We start from the raw sequence: 24,562 nt of genomic DNA, 5'->3' as shown, positions 1-24,562 counted from the left end.
GAGAGAATGAGAGAGAGAGTGGAGAAAGAGCAATAGATGACATCCATTAAAATGTCAATGAGAACAAATTGACTATTCAAAAAATCTCAGTCTAGTGCAGAGCCTTCTATTTGTAATGGAAGGCTCTGGTCTAGTGGAGCTGCGTGCCACCACATTTCTGTCAGCAACCCCATCAATTTAAAGGGACGTCAATTTACAATTTACTTGTTGCCTGGTATTAGATCTGAGTCATTTAGCAGACACTCTTTACCAGTGGATTCAATGATACTAAAGCGTTCCTCCAAAAATAACGGATGACAGCTAGGTTGGTTGTGCAGATTGATAAGGGACAGGTTGATTGACAGGTGAACTGATGATGACACACCTTATGCAGAGATGTCCTCTCCACCAGCTGAAAAGGGGCTGGGTCAATCTTGCAGTTGTTGAAATCCACTGGCTCGTCCAACTGTTGCTCCTCCCACTCCGCTATCTGTGGTAGGGGATTCAGAACTCTCAACCAATGAGTGGGTTAGATTAACTTCGCCGGGCGCCCGTGTTGGAATGTTTTGCACCGGCTGAAAGTTAATTACATTCAATTTGGAACCGGATTGCCTGCCAGGTGTGAGCCATTGTTCCCCGCTCTGTCCGACAGTGGTTCAAGACAAAAGTGATGTAATTAAACGTGTAGTAATTAGTAGGATTCTGTGTTTCCCATGCTAAAGGGATTGCTTTGGATAAAACATGCTTTATCTGCCTTCCCAATGAAAATGTGTCAGAAAATTCTAACATTTATTTTATGGAAAAGAGATGTTGTATGATTCTGGACAATGCACCATGCTGCCTTGTTGACAAAATCCCTCAATGATGACCGTCTAAAAACTCATACAACCAATCACTGCATTTTTAAGTTATTGATTGACATGACAGGTAACCAATTAGTGTTCAGTCTTACTTCGTTTGTGGTCATGTCATCCTCGACTTCAGGAGACTCCTGAAAACAAAGAGAGACAGTGGTTACACCCCATAGAGACATATAAAGGATTCTACTGCCCAAAAGCCAGTTTTAGCGTGGGCACCGCCATTGAGTACTTTCACCATGTTTAAGTAGTCAACTGGGTGGGACTTCCAGAAGAGTCACATAATTCCATCCAGGTCCCTCAGGAGGGATCAGCCAATGAATTATACTTGTGAGAAAACATTCCATAACTGCAGGAGGCAGTAAATCGCCAACCTTGGCTTTTTACCTGTTCAAATAACACACTCCAGGTAGCATTATGCACCCTTTCAATTTGTTAACTAACTATGATGTACTGTTTATCTTTTGTTTATATGTAATGTAAGTGCCTTAATGTGTTTGGACACCAGGAAGAGTAGCTGCTGCCTTGGCAACAGCTAATGGGGATCCCTAATAAATACAACAACAACAAACTAATAGAAGTAGTAGAAGAAGAAAATGGACTACTTCAAAATAGAGAGCAATAGTAATGGCATCTTTTTGTAGGCACTAACGGAGGCTAACTCTGCCATGGCTCGTTGGGCAAAGCCTATGGGGAAATTATTTGATTTTTATTTTTGTATTATTTTTTAAATAAATTCTGAAAATCAGGTCTGTGGTAAACAGAGGCTTAAGAGATCTTATAAGTTTTGTTCTATGAGATCCTCAGCTTCAGAGATCCTCATCCTTCCTCAGCTAACATCACTTTCTGTGAATTTGCATTTATGTAATCAAGACAAGCACATAAAGGCTTCATAATTCCTAAACGTCATGTACCAGACTGATATTATCTCATAGAAAAAAGAGGACAGAGCACGCCCCCATTCTCATCGACGGGGCTGCAGTGGAGCAGGTTGAGAGCTTCAAGTTCCTTGGTGTCCACATCAACAACAAACTAACATGGTCCAAGCACACCATGACATGCGGGCACGACAAAACCTATTGCCCTCAGGAGACTGAACATATTTGGCATGGGTCCTCAGATCCTCAAAGGGTTCTACAGCTGCACCATCAAGAGCATCCTGACTAGTTGCACCACTGCCTGGTATGGTAACTGCTCGGCCTCCGACCGCAAGGCACTACAGAGGGTAGTACTAACGGCCCAGTACATCACTGGTGCCAAGCTTCCTGCCATCCAGGACCTCTATACCAGGCGGTGTCAGAGGAAGGCCCTGAAAATTGTCAAAGACTCCAGCCACCCTAGTCATAGACTGTTCTCTCTGCTACCGCATGGCAAGCGGTACCGGAGTGCCAAGTCTAGGTTCAAGAGGCTTCTAAACAGCTTCTACCCCCAAGCCATAAGACTCCTGAACATCTAGTCAAATGGCTACCCAGACTATTCACATTGCCCCCCCCCCTCCACACCACTGCCACTCTCTGTTGTCATCTATGCATAGTCACTTTAATTAACTCTACCTACGTGTACATACTACCTCAACTAACCGGTGACCCTGCACATTGACTCTGTACTGGCACCCCCCTGTATACAGTTGAAGTCAGAAGTTTACATACACTTAGGTTGGAGTCATTAAAACTTGTTTATCAACTACTCCACAAATGTCTTGTTAACAAACTATAGTTTTGGCAAGTCGGTTAGGACATCTACTTTGTGCATGACACAAGTAATTTTTCCAACAATTGTTTACAGACAGATTATTTCACTTATAATTCACTGTATCACAATTCCAGCGGGTCAGAAGTTTACATGCACTAAGTTGACTGTGCCTTTAAACAGCTTGGAAAATTCCTGAAAATTATGTCATGGCTTTAGAAGCTTCTGTTAGGCTAATTGACATAATTTGAGTCAATTGGAGGTGTACCTGTGGATTTATTTCAAGGCCTACCTTCAAACTCAGTGCCTCTTTGCTTGACATCATGGGAAAATCAAAAGAAATCATCCAAGACCTCAGAAAAAATATTGTAGACCTCCACAAGTCTGGTTCATCCCGGAGCAATTTCAAAACGCCTGAAGGTACCACGTTCATCTGTACAAACAATAGTACGCAAGTATAAACACCACGGGACCACGCAGCCGCCATACCACTCAGGAAGGAAACGTGTTCTGTCACCTAGAGATGAACGTACTTTGGTGCAAAAAGTGCAAATCAATCCCAGAACAACAGCAAAGGACCTTGTGAAGATGCTGGAGGAAACCGGTACAAAAGTATCTATATCCACAGTAAAACGAGTCCTATATCAACATAACCTGAAAGGCCGCTCAGCAAGGAAGAAGCCACTGCTCCAAAACCGCCATAAAAAAGCCAGACTACGGTTTCCAACTGCACATGGGGACAAAGACTGTACTGTTTGGAGAAATGTCCTCAAGTCTGATGAAACAAAAATAGAACTATTTGGCCATAATGACCATCCTTATGTTTGGAGGAAAAAGCAAGCCGAAGAACACCATCCCACCTGTGAAGCACGGGGGTGGCAGCATCATGTTGTGGGGGTGATTTACTGCAGGAGGGACAGGCGCACTTCACAAAATAGAGGTCATCATGAGGGAGGAAAATTATGTGGATATATTGAAGCAACATCTCAAGACATCAGTCAGGAAGTTAAAGCTTGGTCGCAAATGGGTCTTCCAAATGGACAATGACCCCAAGCATACTTTCAAAGTTGTGGCAAAATGGCTTAAGGACAACAAAGTCAAGGTATTGGAGTGGCCATCACAAAGACTTGACCTCAAACCTTTAGAAAATTTGTGGGCAGAAAAAGCATGTGCGAGCAAGGAGGCCTACAAACCTGACTCAGTTACACCAGCTCTGTCAGGAGGAATGGGCCAAAATTCACCCAACTTATTGTGGAAGGCTACCGGAAACGTTTGACCCAAGTTAAACAATTTAAAGGCAACGCTACCAAATACTAATTGAGTGTATGTAAACTTCTGACCCACTGGGAATGTGATGAAAGAAATAAAAGCTGAAATAAATCATTCCCTCTACTATTATTCTGACATTTCACATTCTTAAAATAAAGTGGTGATCCTAACTGACCTAAGACAGGGACTTTTTACTAGGATTAATTGTCAGGAATTGTGAAAAACTGAGTTTAAATGTATTTGGGTAAGCTGTATGTAAACTTCCCACTTCAACTGTATATTGTTATTTTTTACTGCTCCTTTTAATTACTTGTTACTTTTATCTTTTATTCTTATCCATATTTTTTGAAACTGCACTGTCGGTTAGGGGCTTGTAAGTAAGCATTTCACTGTAAGGTCTACACCTGTTGTATTCAGAGCATGTGACTAATAACATTTGATAACAAACGTATAAGATCTCCTAAGCCTGTTTTAACCTCAGGCCTTCTTTTCGGCATATATCCTAAAACCCAATTCTTTCCCCATTAATGTCCCCTATATTAATGGTCAGGACTACAAGCTGGCGAGCTCTATGGAGATGGCTTCAATTGCACTGCCCATGCTCTCACAGGCACCACAAATGGGACTGATACAATGTTGCATCCTCTAACTATATCTATGTTACACCGGCATACATACATGTGGAACCGGCACATGCACAAATATACAATATTTCCTTAATTAACATACCACCACTGCATACGAGAATGAAAGACTAACACATAACAAACATCAACACATAACAAACAACAACACTAACACATAACCACATTCAGAAGTGCATGCTTCTGCCCCTGTAACTACTCACTGTTGAATGAGCTTTTTGGCTAAATAATCAGATGAATCACTAAAATGACTCCGGTTTCAACTCAGGTTCGGTCAACTTTGCCTTCTTCTCTCCTTCTCTCCCTCGCTTTCTCTCCTTTCCTACTCCAATCTCTCCCTTCATTACTCATTCCCTCTCTCTCGGTCTCTCCCTTTCACTCACTCAAGTGCTATGAGGCTACAGTATATTTTGGGTTGGTAGAAGTACTCAAAATTATTTGGATCGGTCACTTGCTCAATGCTAGGTCGCTAGGCAACGGTTACTTGGCAACTGTCTCTAAGAAGGGTGGCAGTCTTACCGCCGCCATGGAGATCCTGACGCGTTTGGGCCGCCTACTTTCAGGAGCCTCCAGCTCTGCCAGGCTCTTACAGTCAGGGAGGGAAGGGAGTAGCAAACACATAATTAGCACAATGTTAGGACAACATTAAGATTCTCTGAGGAGAAAGTAGAGGTTGAGGTAGCATATGAGGATACAAGAATAGACACGCACACACACGCACGCACACACACACCTCGAGTAGCTCTCTTTCAGGGTCACCACAGGAGAGGGTCTGCTGAGAGCCTGAGAGAGGAGACGGAGTCAGCGTGTCTCTATTAATTGAGAGAGTGTGCATACTGTTGGTTGCCTCAGTGTTGTGAGTAGTAGGGACAGTTTTCATAGCCGACTTGAGTGGCAGCTGAGAGATGGACCCAGCTTGGCTGAAGGAGGACTCCTCTGTTGAGATCTAGATAGAGACACATGATTAGGGCTGTTGCGGTGACCGTATTACTGCCACAGCAGCATTCAAGAGTCAAGACCACAATCAAATTCCACGTGACCGTTGAGTCACGGTAATCTCCTCTTATGCACTCACCCAACTGGCCAATGACCATCAGGTCCTAATGGTCTGGTACTCAGCACTGTATTGTCCCTCTAACTACTCTGACATCAATGCAAATGCAATCTAAAATCACATCAAACACTTATCATCAAATTGTATCATGCTTTTAAAACTCACCTCACTGAAGTAAGTGTTCTTATAAGCCCAGACATTTCTATACGCAGTCCTGTGTGAAAGCAGTGTTGATGGTTGCCACTAAAAAGAGGATCCCAGCTGCTACTATATTTATTTCTCAGCTGCTAATATTAAGCACATGCTCCATTGTAAGACCGGAGTAGCCTACCTGGTATGATTGAAAAACCGCGTCCTCTATTTGCTATTTGAGTGCATACAGATGACATGTATTTTTCCCCTGCTTCTATTCCTGTCCATTTGTTAAATGCACCATTCTAAATCAAAACAAATTTGACATACAAAGTTAAATTGAGAATAGTCTGATGGGTGAAAATATGATCACTTGATGAGAGAACAGCATGTGAAGCCTGAGGCAAGGAACAGAGAGCAAGTTTTTTTTGTGACTTTCTCTAATCATCAATAGCCTATAGTCTATCATGCAGCCCATATATGTTCTGATTTCTAAGACATTCTAAGGTTTGTATCATTCACAACTAAAGTTGCCAAATTACTCTAAATCTAGCATATCCTGTTGAGGCCACGGGTTAGCAATGAACCCTGAGACGGGATTGCTAGCAAGGCTGGAAATTCAAAACATCAAAAATCTAATAATTTCAATTTCTCAAACAATCAACTATTTTACACCATTTAAAAGATAAACATCTCCTTAATCTAACCACATTGTTCGATTTTCAAAGAGGCTTTACGGCAAAATCATAAAGTTAGATTATGTTAGGACAGTACATAGCCACAAAAGTACAAACATCCATTTTCAATTCAAGGTCAGGCGTCACCAAAAGCAGAAACCAGCTAAAATTATGCACCAACCTTTGACAATCTCCATCAGATGACACTCCTAGGACATTATGTTATCCAATACATGCATTTTTTGTTCCATCAAGTTCATATTTATATCCAAAAACCGCATTTTACAGTAGCGGTGAAATTCAGATTTTTTTCTTCTCTGAAATGCTTCCGGTGAACAACGTTACAATTTTCAAAATTACTTTTCGAAAACATTGGTAAATTATAATATTGTCATTCAAATAATTATAGTTTAACATTTCGTAAATGATACTGTCTTGCCAGATTTCAAAATAACTTTACTGGGAAATCACAAGTTGCAATAAACCGGGTGCTGTGCTAAGAACAATAAGCTAGCCTAATTAGCTTAGCATCATCTTGTAACCATGTAATATCAATAATACTATTGTCAATAATCCATTACCTTTGATTATCTTCATCCATTGGCAGTTCCAGGAATTCCAGGTCCACAACAAATGTGGTTTCTTTTGACAAAGTTCATAATTAATGTCCAAATAACTCCAAGTTGTTCCATGTTGTTAGCGCTTCGGTGGCTACTAAAAAGTAGCGCGGGGGGGTGTGTGAAGTCACGGCGAAAAGTTTAAAAAGTTACAAAAATAATCTATTTATGTTTGTTCAAACATGTCAAACGTTGTTTAGCATCAATCTTTAGAGCCATTTTTAACGTGAAACATCAGTAATGTTTCAACCCGACCTCACCTGTGTCTAGAAAAACGTTTTTAAAAAATGTCTCGTGTCTCATGATTGCGCAGGTGCAGGCCATAATGGAAGTGACGACATCCCAGGGACGTCAACTTCAATGCATTCTAATTTGCTCCCTGTTAATCATAGAAGCTTCAAACAACTTTATAAAGATCGCTGACATCTAGTGCAAGCCGTAGGAGTTGCGAACTGAATCCTTTCTCACTATGGTATCTAATAAACAATGACACTAAATAGTACAGCCACAAAATTCTAATTTTTTTTAATCAATTTTCCTCAGGTTTTTGCCTGCAATATGAGTTTTGTTATACTTACAGACACCATTCAAACTGTTTTAGAAAATTCAGAGTGTTTTCTATCCGAATGTGTTAATAATATGCATATCCTAGCTTCTGAGTTGGTGTAGGAGGCAGTTAAAAATGGGCACATATTTTTTCAAAATTCTCAATACTGCCACCGTGGCCCGTAGAGGATATAGGACCAGTTTCAAATTAACACTTTTACGCTCAACATATAGCCACTTCATATGCACTCGCTCGGGAATAGGAAAAATATCCTTTCTATTTTATTCAAAGTTCAATTATATTATTCTTACTATAAAATCATTTAATATAACATAATGGCATGGGGCTTTTAGCATATCTTGTTTGCTAAATGAACAAGCCTACAGCCTATGGCATGGCGCACAGCAAGATAACATACAGTAGGCCAACTCATATTCTGTTCTTCTGAAATACATTTTCTTCATATCGTAATGTTTCTTTAGACCTGCCTAAAATAAATAATGGATTTATTGTGATGGCGTAGGCTATATTAAATGGATTTATTATACTATTTTTTTTAAATATAGAGGTTCCAAAGGCACGCATCAGCGGCTTGTATGTGTGGAGGCCTGGAGATGCTAAATGTGTTTGTTAAATATCAGTCAATTACCATGAGACCGGCAGTCATGACCCCCACAGCTCTACACATGATACATGCGTACACACACGCAAGCACGCACACGTACAGGCACAGACGTACGCACACACAAAGCACACATACAGGGGGGTTAGAGGTACTTTAGAGAGTAGAATGTTGAGAATGGCATGTTGAAGTAAGATGGCGCCGACAGACATGGCAGCTCTGCTTCTAGCTCCTAAGCAACTTGCAGTATTTTTTTTTTTTTTTGTGTTATTTCTTACAGTATTAGCCCAGAAGTTTGTGTTATTACATATAGCCGAAAATAACTTTCGGATATCAGAGCGGCGGTAACTCACCAGTATTACAACCAGGAATACGACTTTCCTGAATTGGATCCTTTGTTCGTACCCCCCAGGGCAACTGAACTTATCCCAGAGGCTGCTCCACGACGCCGCCGGTGGAGAAGAGGTATTCGGAGTAACTTCTAGTCCGACCCAGGAGGCGTGCACACCACCGCTTTTGAGTATATTACTCGCTAATATTCAGTCTCTGTACAATAAAGTAGATGAGCTCAGGGAGAGGATCTCCTTCCAGAGAGACATCATGGACTGTAACATACTCTGTTTTACGGAATCATGGCTCTCTCGAGATATACTGTCCCCGTCCATACAGCCAGCTGGGTTCTCAGTACATTGCGCAGACAGGAATAAAGAACTACCCGGGAAGAAGAAGAGCGGTGGTGTACTGTTTTTCACTGCCTTTTTACTGTTGTTTTTATTTCTTTACTTACCTATTGTTCACCTAATACCTTTTTTTGCACTATTGGTTAGAGCCTGTAAGTAAGCATTTCACTGTAAGGTGACAAATAAACTTTGATTTGATTGTGTGATTGTGTGATTGTGATAACATACAGAAACTCAAGTCCTTTTGTTCACCCAACCTAGAATACCTCACAATCAAAGATAATTCTCTTCGGTTATAGTCACAGCCGTTTATATTCCCCCTCAGGCCGATACCACAACAGTCATCAAGGAACTACACTCGACTTTATGCAAACTGGAAACCACATATCCTGAGGCCGCATTTATTGTTGATGGGGATTTTAACAAAGAATATTTGAGGAAAACGCTATCGAAGTTCTATCAACACATTGACTGTTGTACTCGCTCTGGAAAACACTTGACCATTGCTACTCTCCCAAGCCCTCCCTCTCGGCAAATCAGATCACAACTCCATTTTGCTCCTCCCTTCCTATAGGCAGAAATGCAAACAGGAAGTACGCGTGCTAAGGTCTTCTCAACGCTGGTCTGACCAATCAGAATCCATGCTTCAAGATTGTTTTGATATCACAGACTGGGATATGTTCCGGGTAGCCTCTGAGAATAACATTGACGTATACACGGACACGGTGACTGAGTTCATTAGGAAGTGTATAGGGGAAGTTGTTCCAACTGTGACTATTAAAACCTACCCAAACCAGAAACCATGGATAGATGGCAGCATTCACACAAAACTGAAAGCGCAAACCATTGCATTTAACCATGGCAAGGTGACTGGGAATATGGCAAAATGTCAGCACAGAGACAAAGTGAAGTCACAATTCAACAGCTCAAACATGAGACGTATGCGGCAGGGCCTACAGGCAATTACAGATTACAAAAGGAAAACCATCCACAATGCGGACACCGAAGTCTTGCTCCCGGACAAGCCAAACATCTTCTTTAAGGATAACACAGTGCCACCAATGCGGCCCGCCCCCAAGGAATGTGGGCTCTCGTTCTCTGTGGCCAACGTGAGTAAGACATTTATGCGTGTTAACCCTCGCAAGGCTGCCGGCCCAGATGGCATCCCTAGCAGCGTCATCAGAGCATGCGCAGACTAGCTGGCTGGAGTGTTTACGGACATATTCAATCTCTCCCTATCCCAGTCTGCTGTCCCCACTTGCTTCAAGATGTCCACCCGAATGGCGCGGTGGTCTAAGGCACTGCATCGCAGTGCTAGCTGTGTCACTAGAGATTCTGGGTTTGAGTCCAGGCTCTGTCACAGCCGGCCGCGACCGGGAGACCCCTGGGGCGGCGCACAATTGACCCCCCGTCGTCCGGGTGAGGGGAGGGTTTAGCCGGAAGGGATGTCCTTGTCCCATCGCGCACTAGCGACTCCTGTGGCGGGCCGGGCGCAGTGCACGCTAGCATGGGCGCCAGGTGTACGGTGTTTTCTCTGACACATTGGTGCGGCTGGCTTCCAGGTTAGGTGGGCATTGTGTCAAGAAGCAGTTCGGCTTGGTTAGGTTGTGTTTCAGAGGACGTACGGCTCTCGACCTTCGCCTCTCCCGAGTCCGTACGGGAGTTTCAGATATGAGATAAGACTGTAACTACCAATTGGATACCACAAAATTGGGGAGACAAAGGGGGTAAAAAAAAGGAACAAAGGTAACTGAACTCAATGACTATCGCTCCGTAGCACTCACTTCTGTCATCATGAAGTGCTTTGAGAGGCTAGTTAAAGATCATATCACCTCTACCTTACCTGACACCCTAGACCCACTTCAATTTGCTTACCGCCCCAATAGATCAACAGACGATGCCATTGCACTGCACACTTCCCTATCCCATCTGGACAAGAGGAATACCTATATAAGAATGCTGTTCATTGACTATAGCTCAGCCTTCAATACCATAGTGCTCATCATTAAGCTCGGGACCTTGGGGCTGAACTACGCCCTGTGCAACTGGCTCCTGGACTTCCTGACGGGCCACCCCCAGGTGGTGAAGGTAGGAAACAACATCTCCACCCCGCTGATCCTCAACACAGGGGTCCCACAAGGGTGAGTGATCCGCCCCCTCCTGTACTCCCTGTTCACCCATGACTGCTTGGCCAAACACACCTCCAACTCAATCATCAAGTTTGCAGACTACACAACAGTAATAGGCCTGATTAACAACAATGACGAGACAGCCTACAGGGAGGAGGTAATGGCCCTGGTGGAATGGTGCCAGGAAAATAACCTCTGCCTCAATGTCAACAAAATGAAAGAGCTGATCGTGGACTTCAGGAAACAGCAGAGGGAGCACACCCCTATCAACATCGAAGGGACAGCAGTGGAGAGGTGATAAGCTTCAAGTTGCTCGGCGTACACATCACTGACAATCTGAAATGGTCCACCCACACAGTGTGGTGAAGAAGGTGCAACAGTGCCTCTTCAACCTCAGGAGGCTGAAGAAATTCAGCTTGGCCCCTAAGACCCTCACAAACTTTTACAGATGCACAATTGAGAGCATTCTGTCGGGCTGTATCACCGCCTGGTACGGCAACTGCACCGCCCGCTACCGCAGGGCTCTGCAGAGGGTGGTGCAGTCTGCCCAATGCATCACCGGGGGCACACTGCCTGCCCTCCAGGACACCTACAGCACCCAATGTCACAGGAAGGCCAAAAAAATCATCAAGGACATCAAACACCCGAGCCACGGCCTGTTCACCCCGTTATCAACCAGAAAGCGAGGTCAGTATAGGTGAATCAGTGTTGGAACCGAGAGACTGAATAACAGCTTCTATATCAAGGCCATCAGACTGTTAAATAGCCATCACTAGCTGGCTACCAACCGGTTACTCAACCCTGCACCTTAGAGGCTGCTGCCCTATATACATAGACATGGAATCACTGGCCACTTTAATAATGTTCACATACTGCTTTACTCATCTCATAAGTACATACTTTATTCTATTCTACTGTATTTTAGTCAATGCCACTCCGACATTGCTCGTCCTAATATTTATATATTTCTTAATTCCATTCTTTTACTTGTAGATTTGTGTGTATTGTTGTGAATTATTCAATATTACTGCATGGTTGGAGCTAGGAACACAAGCATTTCACTACACCTGCAATAACATCTGCTAAATATGTGTATGTGACCAATAACATTTGATTTGATTTGATACTGAAATCAGACAACCTTCACAGACGTCCTTTACCAAACATACCAAACCAGCCCACACCACACTCTGTAATACACCGTAAAACACTTACTTAACTCACACATTTACTGTAACCATTTACTGTAATCAATGTAAGTCCCAACACTTATCCACACATTATGTGTAATGAACTTTAAACATTACTTCCCTACCTACCCCCCACACTCGAGGGTGACAGTGACTAAGTCACAGGCAGTGCTACCTCATCATGCGAGCGTGAGTCCGACTCACCTCCGCTACACTCACCACGAAGCGGACCCCATGGCGTGCGCTGGTATTGGTGCTGTTGGAATGTGTGTGTGTGCAGGGTGGGCTTAGGGGATTGTCCATGGTGCCCAGGTTGGACAGGTGTGTGTGTGTGTCCAGTGTATGTGTGTCATTGTCCTTGGCGTGCCTCCGGAGGTGGTCTAGCCTGCGCGATGGACCCAGCTGGAGGGACAGGAGTGACTGGAGCTGAGAGCGCTCTATAGAACCCAACAGGATCATAGAATCTGGAGGACAGAGAGAAAGAGGGAGAGAGGAAGGGGAGAGAGGGATAGGATGATAAAGAGGGGAAAGAAAGAGAGAGAGGAAAATGGGAGAGAAAATAGCAAAGGATAATAAGGGGGAGAACAGAGAAAGAGAAAAAGGGTGCGGGGGATAGGGGAGAAAAAAAGGGATATGGGAGAGAAAAGAGAAGAGTGAAAGAGGAAACAGTAAGGGAGCGTACTAAGCAGAGTACAGAATAGATGGAATAGGACAGAAAGTCAAAAAGCTGGAAGACGTGGGAGAGAAAAAGGGAAGCAGTAGAGAGTGACAATGTGTAATGGAGGAAGGATGCATCTTGAAATTATAGCAGACTATACACACATCCTTACCCGTGGACTCGACCAGGGCCAGTGCTTTGAGCTGTCCAGTCAGCAGGACCTCCTGTACGTCTCGATAGGAGGAGGAGAGAGTGATGTAACGCACGTCTCTAACCATGATGTCCTCCACACGGACGTTATACTTCCTGAAGGAGGAGAGTAGGAGAACAGGGGAGAAGAGGGGGGTAGGGTAAGAATGAAATGTCTGGAAGAAAGTTGGAAAAAATAAGAGAACAAAGAATAGAGGGAGTATAATATAAAGTGAGGGAGATTGAGACACAAACAGATGAACAGAGACTCACTCGTGGTGCCCCATACCAAGCTCAGGGAGGTAGGGTAGTTTCTTGATCCTGATGATAGAGTCATATAGCGAGGGCTGGAGGGACTGGGCTACGGCGTTGGCCAAGATCACCGCTATCATCACCGGCAGGATGTGGCTGATCTGACCCGTCAGCTCAAACACGATGACCGCCGTCGACACTGTGTGAGTCACAGCCCCCGACAACGCTGCCGCACCTGGGGAGGAGGGATACAGAGAGTCTGGATGATGATGATGACAATGAATATGGATTTTATTGTCTAATGTGGTGGAAAGCGACATTTATCTTTTTGCTTTCCACAGCCTCCCTAGACATACAGTGCCTTCGGAAAGGATTCAGACCCCTTGACATTTTCCACAGTTTGTAACGTTACAGCCTTATTCTAAAATTGATTAAATAGTTTTTTTCCCTCATCAATCTACACACAATACCCCATAATGACAAAGCAAAAATTGTTTTGAAATTTTGCACATTAATTACAAATAAAAAAACTGAAATATCACATTTAAATAAGTATTCAGACCCTTTACTCAGTACTTTGTTGAAGCACCTTTGGCAGTGATTACAGCATTGAGTCTTCATGGGTATGACGCTACAAGCTTGGCACTCCTGTATTTAGGGAGTTCCTCCCATTTTTCTCTGCAGATCCCCTCAAGCTCTGTCAGGTTGGATGGGGAGTGTTGCTGCACAGCTATTTTCAGGTCTCTCCAGAGATGTTCGATCAGGTTCAAGTCCAGGCTCTGACTGGGCCATTCCAGGACATTCAGAGACTTGTCCCGAAGCCACTCCTGCGTTGTCTTGGCTGTGTGCTTAGGGTCGTTGTCCTGTTGGAAGGTGAACCTTTACCCCAGTCTGAGTTCCTGAGCGCTCTGGATCAGGTTTAAATCAAGGATCTCTCTGTACTTTGCTCCGTTCATCTTTGCCTCGATCCTGACTAGTCTTCCAGTCCCTGCCGCTGAAAAATCTCCCATAGCGTGATGTTGGCTCCACCATGCTTCACTGCAGGGATGGTGCCAGGTTTCCTCCAGATGTGATGCTTGGCATTCAGGCCAAAGAGTTCAATCTTGGTTTCATCAGACCAGAGAATCTTGTTTCTCATGGTCTGAGAGTCTTTAGGTGCCTTTTGGCAAACTCCAAGCAGACTGTCATGTGCCTTTTACTGAGGAGTGGCTTCCGTCTTGCCACTCCACGGAAGGAGTGTTGTATGGCGTTGAAGCACATTTTGAGGTTTGTTAGCACAGTGTCCAAAGAAGAGCCAGATGTATACAGAATGGTGTCGTCTGCGTAGAGGTGGATCAGAGAATCACCAGCAACAAGAGCAAAATCATTGATGTATACAGAGAAGAGAGTCGGCCCGAGAATTGAACACTGTGGCACGCCCATAGAGACTGCCAGAGGTCCGGACAACAGGTCCTCCGATTTGACACACTGAACTCTATCAGAGAAGTAGTTGGTGAACCAGGCGAGGCAGTCATTTGAGTCTGCCGATAAGAATGCGGTGATTGACTGAGTCGAAAGCCTTGGCCAGGTCGATGAAAATGGCTGCACAGTACAGTCTTTTATCGATGGCTGTTATGATATCATTTCAGTCCTTGAAGCATGGCTGAGATGCACCCATGACCAGCTCGGAAATGTTTAGGATTTTCACAGATTCCTTTCTTTGCAAATTGAACGAGTGGAAATACAAAATTGATCGTGCATGCTATATGGACCTTTTTTTAGGATATAAAAAAGGATTTTATCTAACAAAAGGACACTTCATGTTATCTCTGGGACCCTTTGGATGATAAATCAGAGTAAGATTTCAGAATGTAAGTACACATTTCACCTTCAGATGTGAATTTATCAAACCTATCGCTGTGAAAAGTGTTTTGTTGTTAGGAGCTCTCCTCAAACAATAGCATGGCAGTTTTTCCCAGTAATAGCTACTGTAAATTGGACAGTGCAGTTATATTAACAAGAATTTAAGCTTTCAGCCGATATAAGACACTTATATGTACCGACATTTGTTTCTCTAAAATCTGCGATTGTGACAAGGTGCTGCACGATTTACAACTGTCCCGTTGACGGGACGCCTATCCCTCAGAAGTTTTAATGCATATTTCAAGTGTATTTGTTATCTTCACTGTTCTAAACAACAAAACAAATGAAAGCACAAGCTAGTGATTTGTGAATTCAATAGTCACATTTATCCAACAGTTAAAGCTCGCATCCGCTACAAGACCATGGTGCTTGCCTACGGAGCCGTGAGGGGAACGGCACCTCCGTACCTTCAGGCTCTGATCAGTCCCTACACCCAAACGAGGGCACTGCGCTCATCCACCTCTGGCCTGCTGGCCCCCCTACCTCTGAGGAAGCACAGTTCCCGCTCAGCCCAGTCAAAACGGTTCGCTGCTCTGGCACCCCTATGGTGGAACAAGCTCCCTCACGACGCCAGGACAGCGGAGTCAATCACCACCTTCCGGAGACACCTGAAACCCCACCTCTTTAAGGAATACCTAGGATAGGATAAAGTGGTTGTTCCACTGGATATCATAAGGTGAATGCACCAATTTGTAAGTCGCTCTGGATAAGAGCGTCTGCTAAATGACTTAAATGTAAATGTTTAATGAATTGTTCAAGGTCATGTACTGCTCATGGCCCACTAAACAAGAAAATCAATGAGGACCAGATTTGTTTTTATTTCACCCCAAAACCTGCTGACCTCTGTATCGTTGCAGAATTCATTCATCAGTCACATTCAATAAGATAGCGCAATTGAAAATAGCTTGGGCATCACACCAGCCTGTAGTTTCGATCACTTCAGAGAACAGAAAGAGCCAAGATGGAGCCTATGGAGAAGCTCAGTCTCACGGTTGGTTTCAGTGATAAGCAGACACGTTAGAGCCGTAATGGAGCCTAAAGGTTAAAAAAAGGTGTTATTTTTAATGCAATTGGTGAAGTGAGATCCGGAGACACCCATTACTCACCCACAACAGCATAGCCACCAGGCACTATGGGATAGACACTGCCATCGGCATGGATGCCATCAGGGAACATGACTGCCATGGTCTCGCCTACCAGACGCCCAAATGCTGCACCTGCACATCACACAAATAAATTGTTTGTAAACATGCAGGTGTTTTTTTTTTTAATTCTCACACACAGCAAGTTACTTACCAATGAGGAAAACTGGCATGAAGGCCCCACATGGTACAGGCATGGTGGTAGCTACTGCAGACATCCAGAACTAGAGAGAGAAAGAAAGTGAGAGAGAAGTGTACTAGAGGAAACTGAAAATAAACACAGAAGAGGCATAGCATCCTAATTTTCAGAGCAACACAATCAGACAATCACAAACAAATCAGACTCTCCTCTCCCAAACCCACACACAAAAACTATATTTTAAAACACACACCTACCTTCATCACAATGAAGAAGACGAGAGTGATGAAGACATTGACCTGGGGGTGTTTCCAGGCGTGGGAGTGGCTGATGTAGTCAAACTCCTCGGCAACACCCTGGCAAGACCACGTGCGGTTGTCCAACAACGCCACCAGGGACTCATGCTGCGTCAGCTGAGGAGACAAGGAGAGACACAACTGTTAGGACTGGCATATACTGTATCAATCTCAATAGTTTAAATTGGCTTCCTTTCCTTGTCTCCTTCCCTTCACTGATCGAAGAGGATAGGTGAAGACAACACAGGACACGTCCTTTCACATCAGAGAAAATTAAGTAGCCTCCACGAGGAGAAAAGGCTGCTTTAGACAATCGAGTTGCATCCCTGTTCCAATACTTTGAAAGGTGTATCATACACATCGTTGACAGACACATATTTAAAAAATTGAACTACTGACCTGTCCAGCCATGAACTGTCCAAACCCAGGGGGGAAGGTGAGGGTTGAGATGATCAAGGTGACCATGGCAGGAAACACCAGACGTCTGACAGGGAGAGAGAAGCTGTGGGTTCATTCATGTGTGTGGCCAGCTCTAGCCTTTTCAGTGGCCCCAAGCAAATCATTTTTTAACTGGGAGCCCCTCTAGCGGTCGGGGGCCTGTCATGTCCCACTGCCAAAAAGTGTCTCCCCCCTAGCTAACGTTAGCTAAAATAGTTTTATTTAGCTTAAGTTAACTAGCTACTGTAACTATTATTGTAGCTTTCTGTTTGTATGTAGCTTGCACTTCAATGGTATCCCACTGAGATTTTCTTGTACCTTTCCAACCAGGCGAAGTACTATGAAGGCACCACTGATCTTGACAAGAGGCGCAACATTCAGAGAAATTCACAATTCAAGGTAACGTTAAGCAGTTAACTTCTATTAGATAACTGGATGGATTTAACTATGTACAACAATTTTTCAACCATTTTCCATACAGGGAAAGGGAGATACCTAGTCAGTTGTCCAACTGAATGTATTCAACTGAAATGTGTCTTCTGCATTTAACCCAACCCCTCTGAATCAGAGGGTTATCTACATGTTGCTAGCTATGATACCCATCAAGGAGGGGGACTGGCAATGCCACCTCCAAGGTAATGATGGACATCTTCAACACCCACGGTTCTCCTGAGGTCATCTTAAGTGACCGAGGTCATGAACGCTGGAACAAGGTATGGATGTTATAAGTTATATTCTGTCACCAATGTTTGTTTTATTTGTTTTTACAATTTGTTTTTCCATGGTACATGGTTTGGTGAATGGACCAACCAGACCCTCAAGACTGCCATGGGCAAGTCCCTTGATTGGTACCAGGAAGAGTGGGAGAACAACCTGAAGATAATTCTCTTTGCACACAACAGCAGCATCCAGGCCAAGTATGGACGGGAGCCGCAGCTGTTGACTGAGGTAAACAATGCAATTGTATATAATGTACAAGCACTGCATATGCTGCATATACTGTCTTTCACATTTGTAATTGACTTAGTGTTTGTCTATTGCTATTTTTGTATAATGTACTTTCAGATCACTGAAACCCCACCTGATGTAGTGGAAGTTGTGGAACCAGATCAGAACGCCTTTGAGAACCACCTTCAGGCACTGACTGAGAAGGACGTGGAGGTTTTTGACCAGGTAAAAATGATTGTCCACTGTTAACTTATTTTCTGGCCCTCCAAGAGATATGGAGTGAGATTTGGAAGTTCAGGGATGCAGCTGATATCAACCCTTTCCATGGCTGCTGTGTCTGTGTTGTCCTTGCCACACTCGAATGCTGAAGTCGAGAGAGTATTCAGCCAGATGAGTGTGGTAAAAAGCAAACTTAGAAATCGGATGTCCTTGCAGACCCTTAACTCCATCCTGTACATTGGATATGGACTGAAGCTGTCTGGTGAGGCTTGCTATGAGTACCAGCTGCCTGATAATGTTTTGCAGCTTTTTGGCACATCAGCTGCGTACTCATTTAAGTCAGCTCCCTCAGTTGCTGTACCTGCCATAGAGAGCCTTCACCAAAATGACGATGACCCACTATTTCTGTGAGCCAGCACAGCCTGTGTGTGTGTGTGTGGAGGGGGGTCTGGAAAAAATGTAATAATAATTTACCTGAATTATGGCCAGACTAGTTACCATAATTTTCTCACATTGCCATTGACAGTTTTTTCTATTGTCTCTCTTTGGTCCATTTAGATTATTAATGTAGATTGTATACAATAAATGTGAAACATGTTATGGTTAAAATTTTTCATGTTTTACTGTGACTTGTTGTAGGCTCCTAAGTGGAACATAAGGTTAAAAACCAAACCAAATTAAGAAAACTAAACCAAAATTTTTTATAAAAAACTAAGTAACTCCGCCAGTGTCTCTTTTGGGTCACTTTTGCCGGGTCCCAAGCCCAGATAAAGGAGGAGGGTTGGAATTGTGACATAATTTTTTTTTAAAAAGACAGGAAAGTTCATTTGTAGTTATAAACATATTTAGGGTGTTTTTTACTCACTTTTTGTCTCTCCCACGATGTTATTCCTCTCTCCTACTGCGTCCATCACAATTACATGCACATGGCCAATTATGCAAATTAGGCAATGACGTCATTTAGCAACTTCTAGCAACTTTTAGGACAGCCAATAGCTACTTTCCTTATTGAGGAGTTGGCAACACTGTACAGTGGGTTGCTCTGGCAGTGCTGGCCGCTGTTGAAAACGACAAATCTCCATATTATCTGCTTTTCCGTGTGGAGGCATGCAGACAATTTGGGTCAACTAGCTGCTACAAGGGACATGTGTGAACGAATATCTTTGCTAGCTATTCATACGATTAATAAAGTTGATTAAAAATGTAACTAGCCAGCTACCTTAACTGCAGGGGCCAAACTAGCTAACGTTAGTTTACTCCCACCATCAGAGGTCACCTTAGCTAGCTAAACAGACTGTAGCTAGGTTTCTAGAAAATAATTAACTAGATTAAACTGTAGCTGTATTTGAAAGACTAGCTAGTTAGACTATTCCGCAGTTTTTGTTAAACTACTTTGTTCCCCTGCCTGTTTAATCAATTGGTGACAAAGTTTGCAAGACAAATGCCTTAATTTCACAGCAAATAGGCTGTTTTCATATACACCTGCTTTATTAGGCTTGTGCACATTTACAAGTGTTTCATTGGCTTGTTAGCTAAGTTACTAAGCTAATTATTCATATTTTTGTTGCATTTCAGGTGGAGTGTTGACAGGCCAAGGACCATATTCACAAAGAATCTCAGAGTAGGAGTACTGATGTTAGGATTGTCTTCACATTGACTACAATTACATTGACAAGGAGGTTATCCTAGATCACTCTCTACTGAGATGTTTTGTGAATATCGGCCCTGGAAGAAAGCTGTTGCCCAATACCTTGCACAGCAGTCACTTCACCACAGGACCCTAGAGCAGGCAAACCTTTTTATGTTTATTTAACCAGGCAAGTCTGTTAAGAATTTGTTCTTATTTTACAATGACAGCCTACCCTGGCCAAATCCTCCCCTAACGACGCTGGGCCAATTGTGCGCTGCCCTATAGGACTCCCGATCACGGCCGGTTGTGATACAGCCTGGGATAGAACCAGGGTCTGTAGTGACGCCTCAAGCACAAAGAGATGCTGTGCCTTAGACATCTGCGCCACTCGGGAGCCCAGGTACTGCAGAATTTTGTTCCAACTAGGCTATAGTTCACTTAAATGTTTGCTACATTGCGGAACAGTTTGTACTGAATGACACATTTTACCCAAACTTTCTTGCATGTCCTTAGACATACGTTTGCGCCGTTCAGTGGGTGTGTGCCTTGAAGCAACATATTTAAAGGGCAGCGGTATACCTTGAACCGACAACCCAAGCCTTTCCCATTTTTAAACTGGTCGTTAAGTACAGCACCACTTTCGTTCAATTGAACATTCTATGTACTGAACTCCGCCCTGACCAACTGAGCTAATTTATCAGTTCAGTGATTATCTAAATTTAAACACACCTGGTCTTCCAGGTCAGTTTAATCAAAAACATTAAGCGCCTGCGGCACTCCAGGAAAAGGGTTACCTACCTCTGCCCTAGAGGTATTAGTCGATACTTATTAACAGAATGTGAATTTCCATATCAATGACACTAACAAAAGGGTTGAATTGTTCAGCAACATGTGCAGTAAACGCTAACATGGCTTGGTGATGAAAGGTACATAATGCATTTCATCTCCCCATCAGGCCACTGCAAGCTGTGACATGGACCTGGATGGTGACACTTCTTCAAAAGCAGCCTGACTAAACTATGGCCTTCCGTGGTACCAAAAGCAAAGGTCTTACCTGGGAGTACAGCAACACTGTCTCGCAGCCATTCTGTCAACATGTATTGTATGTAACCACTCAAATTATGCTACGGACACAATCACAGACATTCACTTTGTCTACTTATCCCATTCTTCAATCTTGTCAGGGATATTTGTGTCTCATATACATGAATAAAAATGTATTAATCTGGACATGACTCATTTACTCTAGGCTTTTTAAAGCATAAACTCTAAGGCTGCGTTCACATAGTGAAAAACAAAACATAATTGGGCTGCCTAACTGGTCTTTTGACCACTCAGATCAGCTCTGAACAACATCTGATGTCAAAACACCAATTAGTGAAGAAAAGACCAGAATAGGGCTGCCTTCGAACACAGCCTATGTGTTGTCTTTGTTTAAAAGTTACCACAGAAGTTAGTGTGAAGACCAATGTGACATGAAAAAGGTATTTTGTAATCTAACAAAATGAAAATTAGTTCATACAAAACTTTATTGCACTTGGTCACCCCCAAAACATGGCCTTTGAAAGCCTTGATAGTTGCATCCATCAGGGAACTATCTGCAGATAGCTGACAACAGGGTGGAAGTTTTTTTGGATGTACTGCTCTAGAGTTCCATGGCCCAGCAGACTCACCTGGAGATTAGGGGGATGGACACATGTTAGTTTTGATAAAAGTCTGGGACTTTTACAGAGAAGTGAGAGTGAGTTTGTGTGTACAGTAAATCCAACCCAACCAGTGGCCTGGATAATATGCTATGCTGTCATACAGGCAGACCGCCATAGTGAAGGAGGTTTACATAGTATACTTTTATGAGTGTAGCTTACTTCTCTGTGCTCTGGAGAAATCACAGGTAGTTGGTCAGAAGGCTCGGAGGACCATTCTGTCTCTGTAGCACCTGGAGAGAGACTGATAGAGGTAGTGTGCTAGAATGAGAGCTTTGACCTCCCACGGGCCCAGCACCTCCTGCCTAGCATTATGCAATGTAAAGGAAAACAATATCATGACTTACTGACAGAGTGCTCCATGTTCCTGCTGGTAACAAGCCTCAACCTAGATGTAGAAAAATGCCTCCACCAGGCTCCAAGAGATCAGATGACAAATTGCAGAGATTAACACAATTCAAATGGTACCTGTATTTAGGATTCATGTCTGTAAATGACAATAGGAGCTGATTTAAAAGTATACATGCCATTTTGTGTAAACAGCTACAACAAATGACATGGCTTACATGTGGATTAATAGCTAGATAAACTATTTTATGGCACCACTTCTCATCTTACTAACAATTGCTAAGGCAAAAAGCAAATGCCACTATTGTGGCTAATCTGTACTGTGGCTACCTTCACATAGTTGCCATTTCCATCATGACATCATGCTCCTCATTTGATTGTAGTTGGCTTAGTTGCTAGTTTAGATGCCAGTGATTGAGACCTAATATTGCAACCAAACTGCTTCAAATATGTATTATGTCAAGAATTAGCCTAAATATGTAGCTAGCTAAATGACATCTCTATTAATTAAGTATGCATTCTACAATAAGTGATCTAGCCGACATGCATTACTTCTGACATGCCATGGCACTGCTTGCTTTACATTTGACAAATATTTAAGTACCGTAACTAGCTAGATAATAACTTAATGATGTATGATAATTGCAGTTTAGTTCATTAGCTAACTAGCTAAGTGTGAGTCTGGCTGTAAAACGCTGCTAGCTAACCAACTCGACTTAATTATATGAAGCCGAGCTTGATACTCACTCAGTAACGTTCGTTTACAGTAACATGGTTTTCTGGGCAATCCCGGTCAACTCCTTCTTCTAGGTTCAAAACGATATGACTGTAGTCCGGTGGCTTATTGTCAAAAGTTACGCAGTCAATGGATCAATGTTGTAAAACTGTTCACCTGCTTCTAAATCAAGGAAGAGCAATGTTTTTATGGTGCGCCTGCGGTACAGCTGCATATAACTGATTTTTATCTCCAACTTCTACCCAAAAAACGGTGACATATAATATTAATACATAGCTATATGCACTGCACATTATTGGTTGATGAGAGGGGCTAATCGGTTATACTGAACGCAGCCCAGACAAGTGCAATCATGCAAGGTGCTTTGGCATTGATTCACCAATGGTGTGTTAGATACCACCCACATACGTTTGATTGACACCTCATTATCATATTGAAGTAAGACGTACAGAAATAAATAAATTAAGAAATAGTATAAATTAATAAAATGAGTGGGATTAATTATTAAAATAATGATTTATCTATTTGTGTGCATTCATTCATCCATTTATTTATTCATCTATTTATTTGTGCATTTATCTATAATTACTGCAGATTTGGTCCTCCATATGTTTGTGTGTGTACAATACATAACAGTTCAATAGAATAATATTCAGAGACTCACTTCCTAAGCAGGAACTTGTTGATGGTCTTCTGTTTCCTCATACACTCTACTATCAGTCTGTTCAGGTAGACAAACAGAGCCCCACCAAAACCACACGCAATCCTGAGTAGGACAGGGGACAGTCACACACAGTTCTAGGTTAATAGCCATTTACAGTGACGATACTGAGGACTTTGAGCAGGGTGTGTAGAACACACAGGACACAGTAAACACACACACGTACCCCAGGATGGCGAAGGCTGGCAACTCCTGGAGGTCAAAGGGGAAGTCCAGACGGAAACGTGTCTTAAAAAGAGCCGTGATGGTTTCTGAGAGAGACAGAGAGAATAACACCAGTCAGCTCTGACTAACTATTGGATCAATGACACAGACCCAAGACCACCCCCACACACACACCTCACCTTCGTCCTGGTTCCACACAGCCAGTACTCTGAAGATGAAGGCGCTGAAGGTGGCAGCAAAAAAGCCCCTCCAGTAGTTCCTCACAGCAAAGAATGTTGACGTTACCTCAATGCTGAAGAGCACACCTGCAGCACACACAATCACTGTTGCAGTAACACCATTCATCACTTACTGTATTTCTCCCCACTGTATATTGTAAAGTACATGGACTTCCCATGGTTGCGTACCTCCAATAGGGGCAGCAAAGCAGCATCCCACCCCTACTGCACACGCTGCTGATAGCATTTCTGTGTTCCTCAACTCATTCTGTAATAGGAACATACGCACACTCAGACACCCACACAGACACAAGCACACATAGTACACACATACAAGTACATCATGGAATTACAGTAATGTTGGAATTTAGATGAACAGAATAACATGAAGTAAAGGGAGATGTCATGTACTGTTTGTCGTGTGTGTCATGATGGCATTCACATAGAACAGAATATAAATGCTTGACTTGAAATGGAAGGGCGCTCACATGACGCCCCAACAAACATGAAACAAGTAGACACTGAGACGTGCACATACTTAGACACACGTGCGCTCGTACCTTGTTTCCCTCAAAGGGCTCTTCCTTAAGCAGTAAGTGGGAAAAGACAGAAATCTGAGTGAGTACGTGAGAGTTAAATTGAAGAAAAGCAGAGACCAAAATCTGCTGGGAGATATTATTTTTTATTGCTTTAGTTTTGGACAGAAAATGCATTCAATCTCCTATAGTGATTGGGTTCAAACAGGATGAACCTCAACCGTGATCATTATGGA

At 43.1% G+C, this 24,562-nt stretch overlaps 1 protein-coding gene and 1 long non-coding RNA gene across 8 annotated transcripts in view; both read right to left on the bottom strand.

The window, feature by feature from the left end:
* LOC115169850 (chloride channel protein 2) overlaps positions 1–24,562 on the bottom strand; it is a 132,650-nt gene that overhangs the window by 3,508 nt on the left and 104,580 nt on the right. For 3 of the 7 annotated variants that reach the window (XM_029725880.1, XM_029725885.1, XM_029725886.1), the window contains 16 exons: positions 24,351–24,380; positions 23,980–24,058; positions 23,752–23,877; positions 23,574–23,658; positions 23,351–23,452; positions 17,064–17,148; positions 16,626–16,781; positions 16,384–16,453; positions 16,194–16,304; positions 13,207–13,420; positions 12,917–13,050; positions 12,291–12,550; positions 5,172–5,384; positions 4,958–5,023; positions 932–970; positions 365–469 (listed from right to left, as the gene is read on the bottom strand). In XM_029725880.1, coding sequence (XP_029581740.1) covers positions 365–469; positions 932–970; positions 4,958–5,023; positions 5,172–5,384; positions 12,291–12,550; positions 12,917–13,050; positions 13,207–13,420; positions 16,194–16,304; positions 16,384–16,453; positions 16,626–16,781; positions 17,064–17,148; positions 23,351–23,452; positions 23,574–23,658; positions 23,752–23,877; positions 23,980–24,058; positions 24,351–24,380 — 1,875 coding nt within the window. Of the gene's footprint in view, positions 1–364; positions 555–931; positions 971–4,957; positions 5,024–5,171; positions 5,385–12,290; positions 12,551–12,916; positions 13,051–13,206; positions 13,421–16,193; positions 16,305–16,383; positions 16,454–16,625; positions 16,782–17,063; positions 17,149–23,350; positions 23,453–23,573; positions 23,659–23,751; positions 23,878–23,979; positions 24,059–24,350; positions 24,381–24,562 lie in introns of all 7 variants that reach the window. The other 4 variants (XM_029725883.1, XM_029725882.1, XM_029725884.1 and 1 more) reach the window with 4 other exon arrangements.
* LOC115169853 (uncharacterized) lies at positions 21,245–22,089 on the bottom strand. Its single transcript, XR_003870928.1, has 3 exons — positions 21,950–22,089; positions 21,765–21,846; positions 21,245–21,572 (listed from the first exon to the last, which is right to left on the bottom strand). It is a non-coding gene; the product is annotated as an uncharacterized LOC115169853 (long non-coding RNA).

This window comes from Salmo trutta, chromosome 31 (assembly GCF_901001165.1).
Source record: "Salmo trutta chromosome 31, fSalTru1.1, whole genome shotgun sequence".
NCBI classification, from domain to species: domain Eukaryota; kingdom Metazoa; phylum Chordata; class Actinopteri; order Salmoniformes; family Salmonidae; genus Salmo; species Salmo trutta.
The sequence above is the reverse complement of the archived record's forward strand: the minus strand, read 5'-3'. Positions and strand labels throughout refer to the sequence as shown.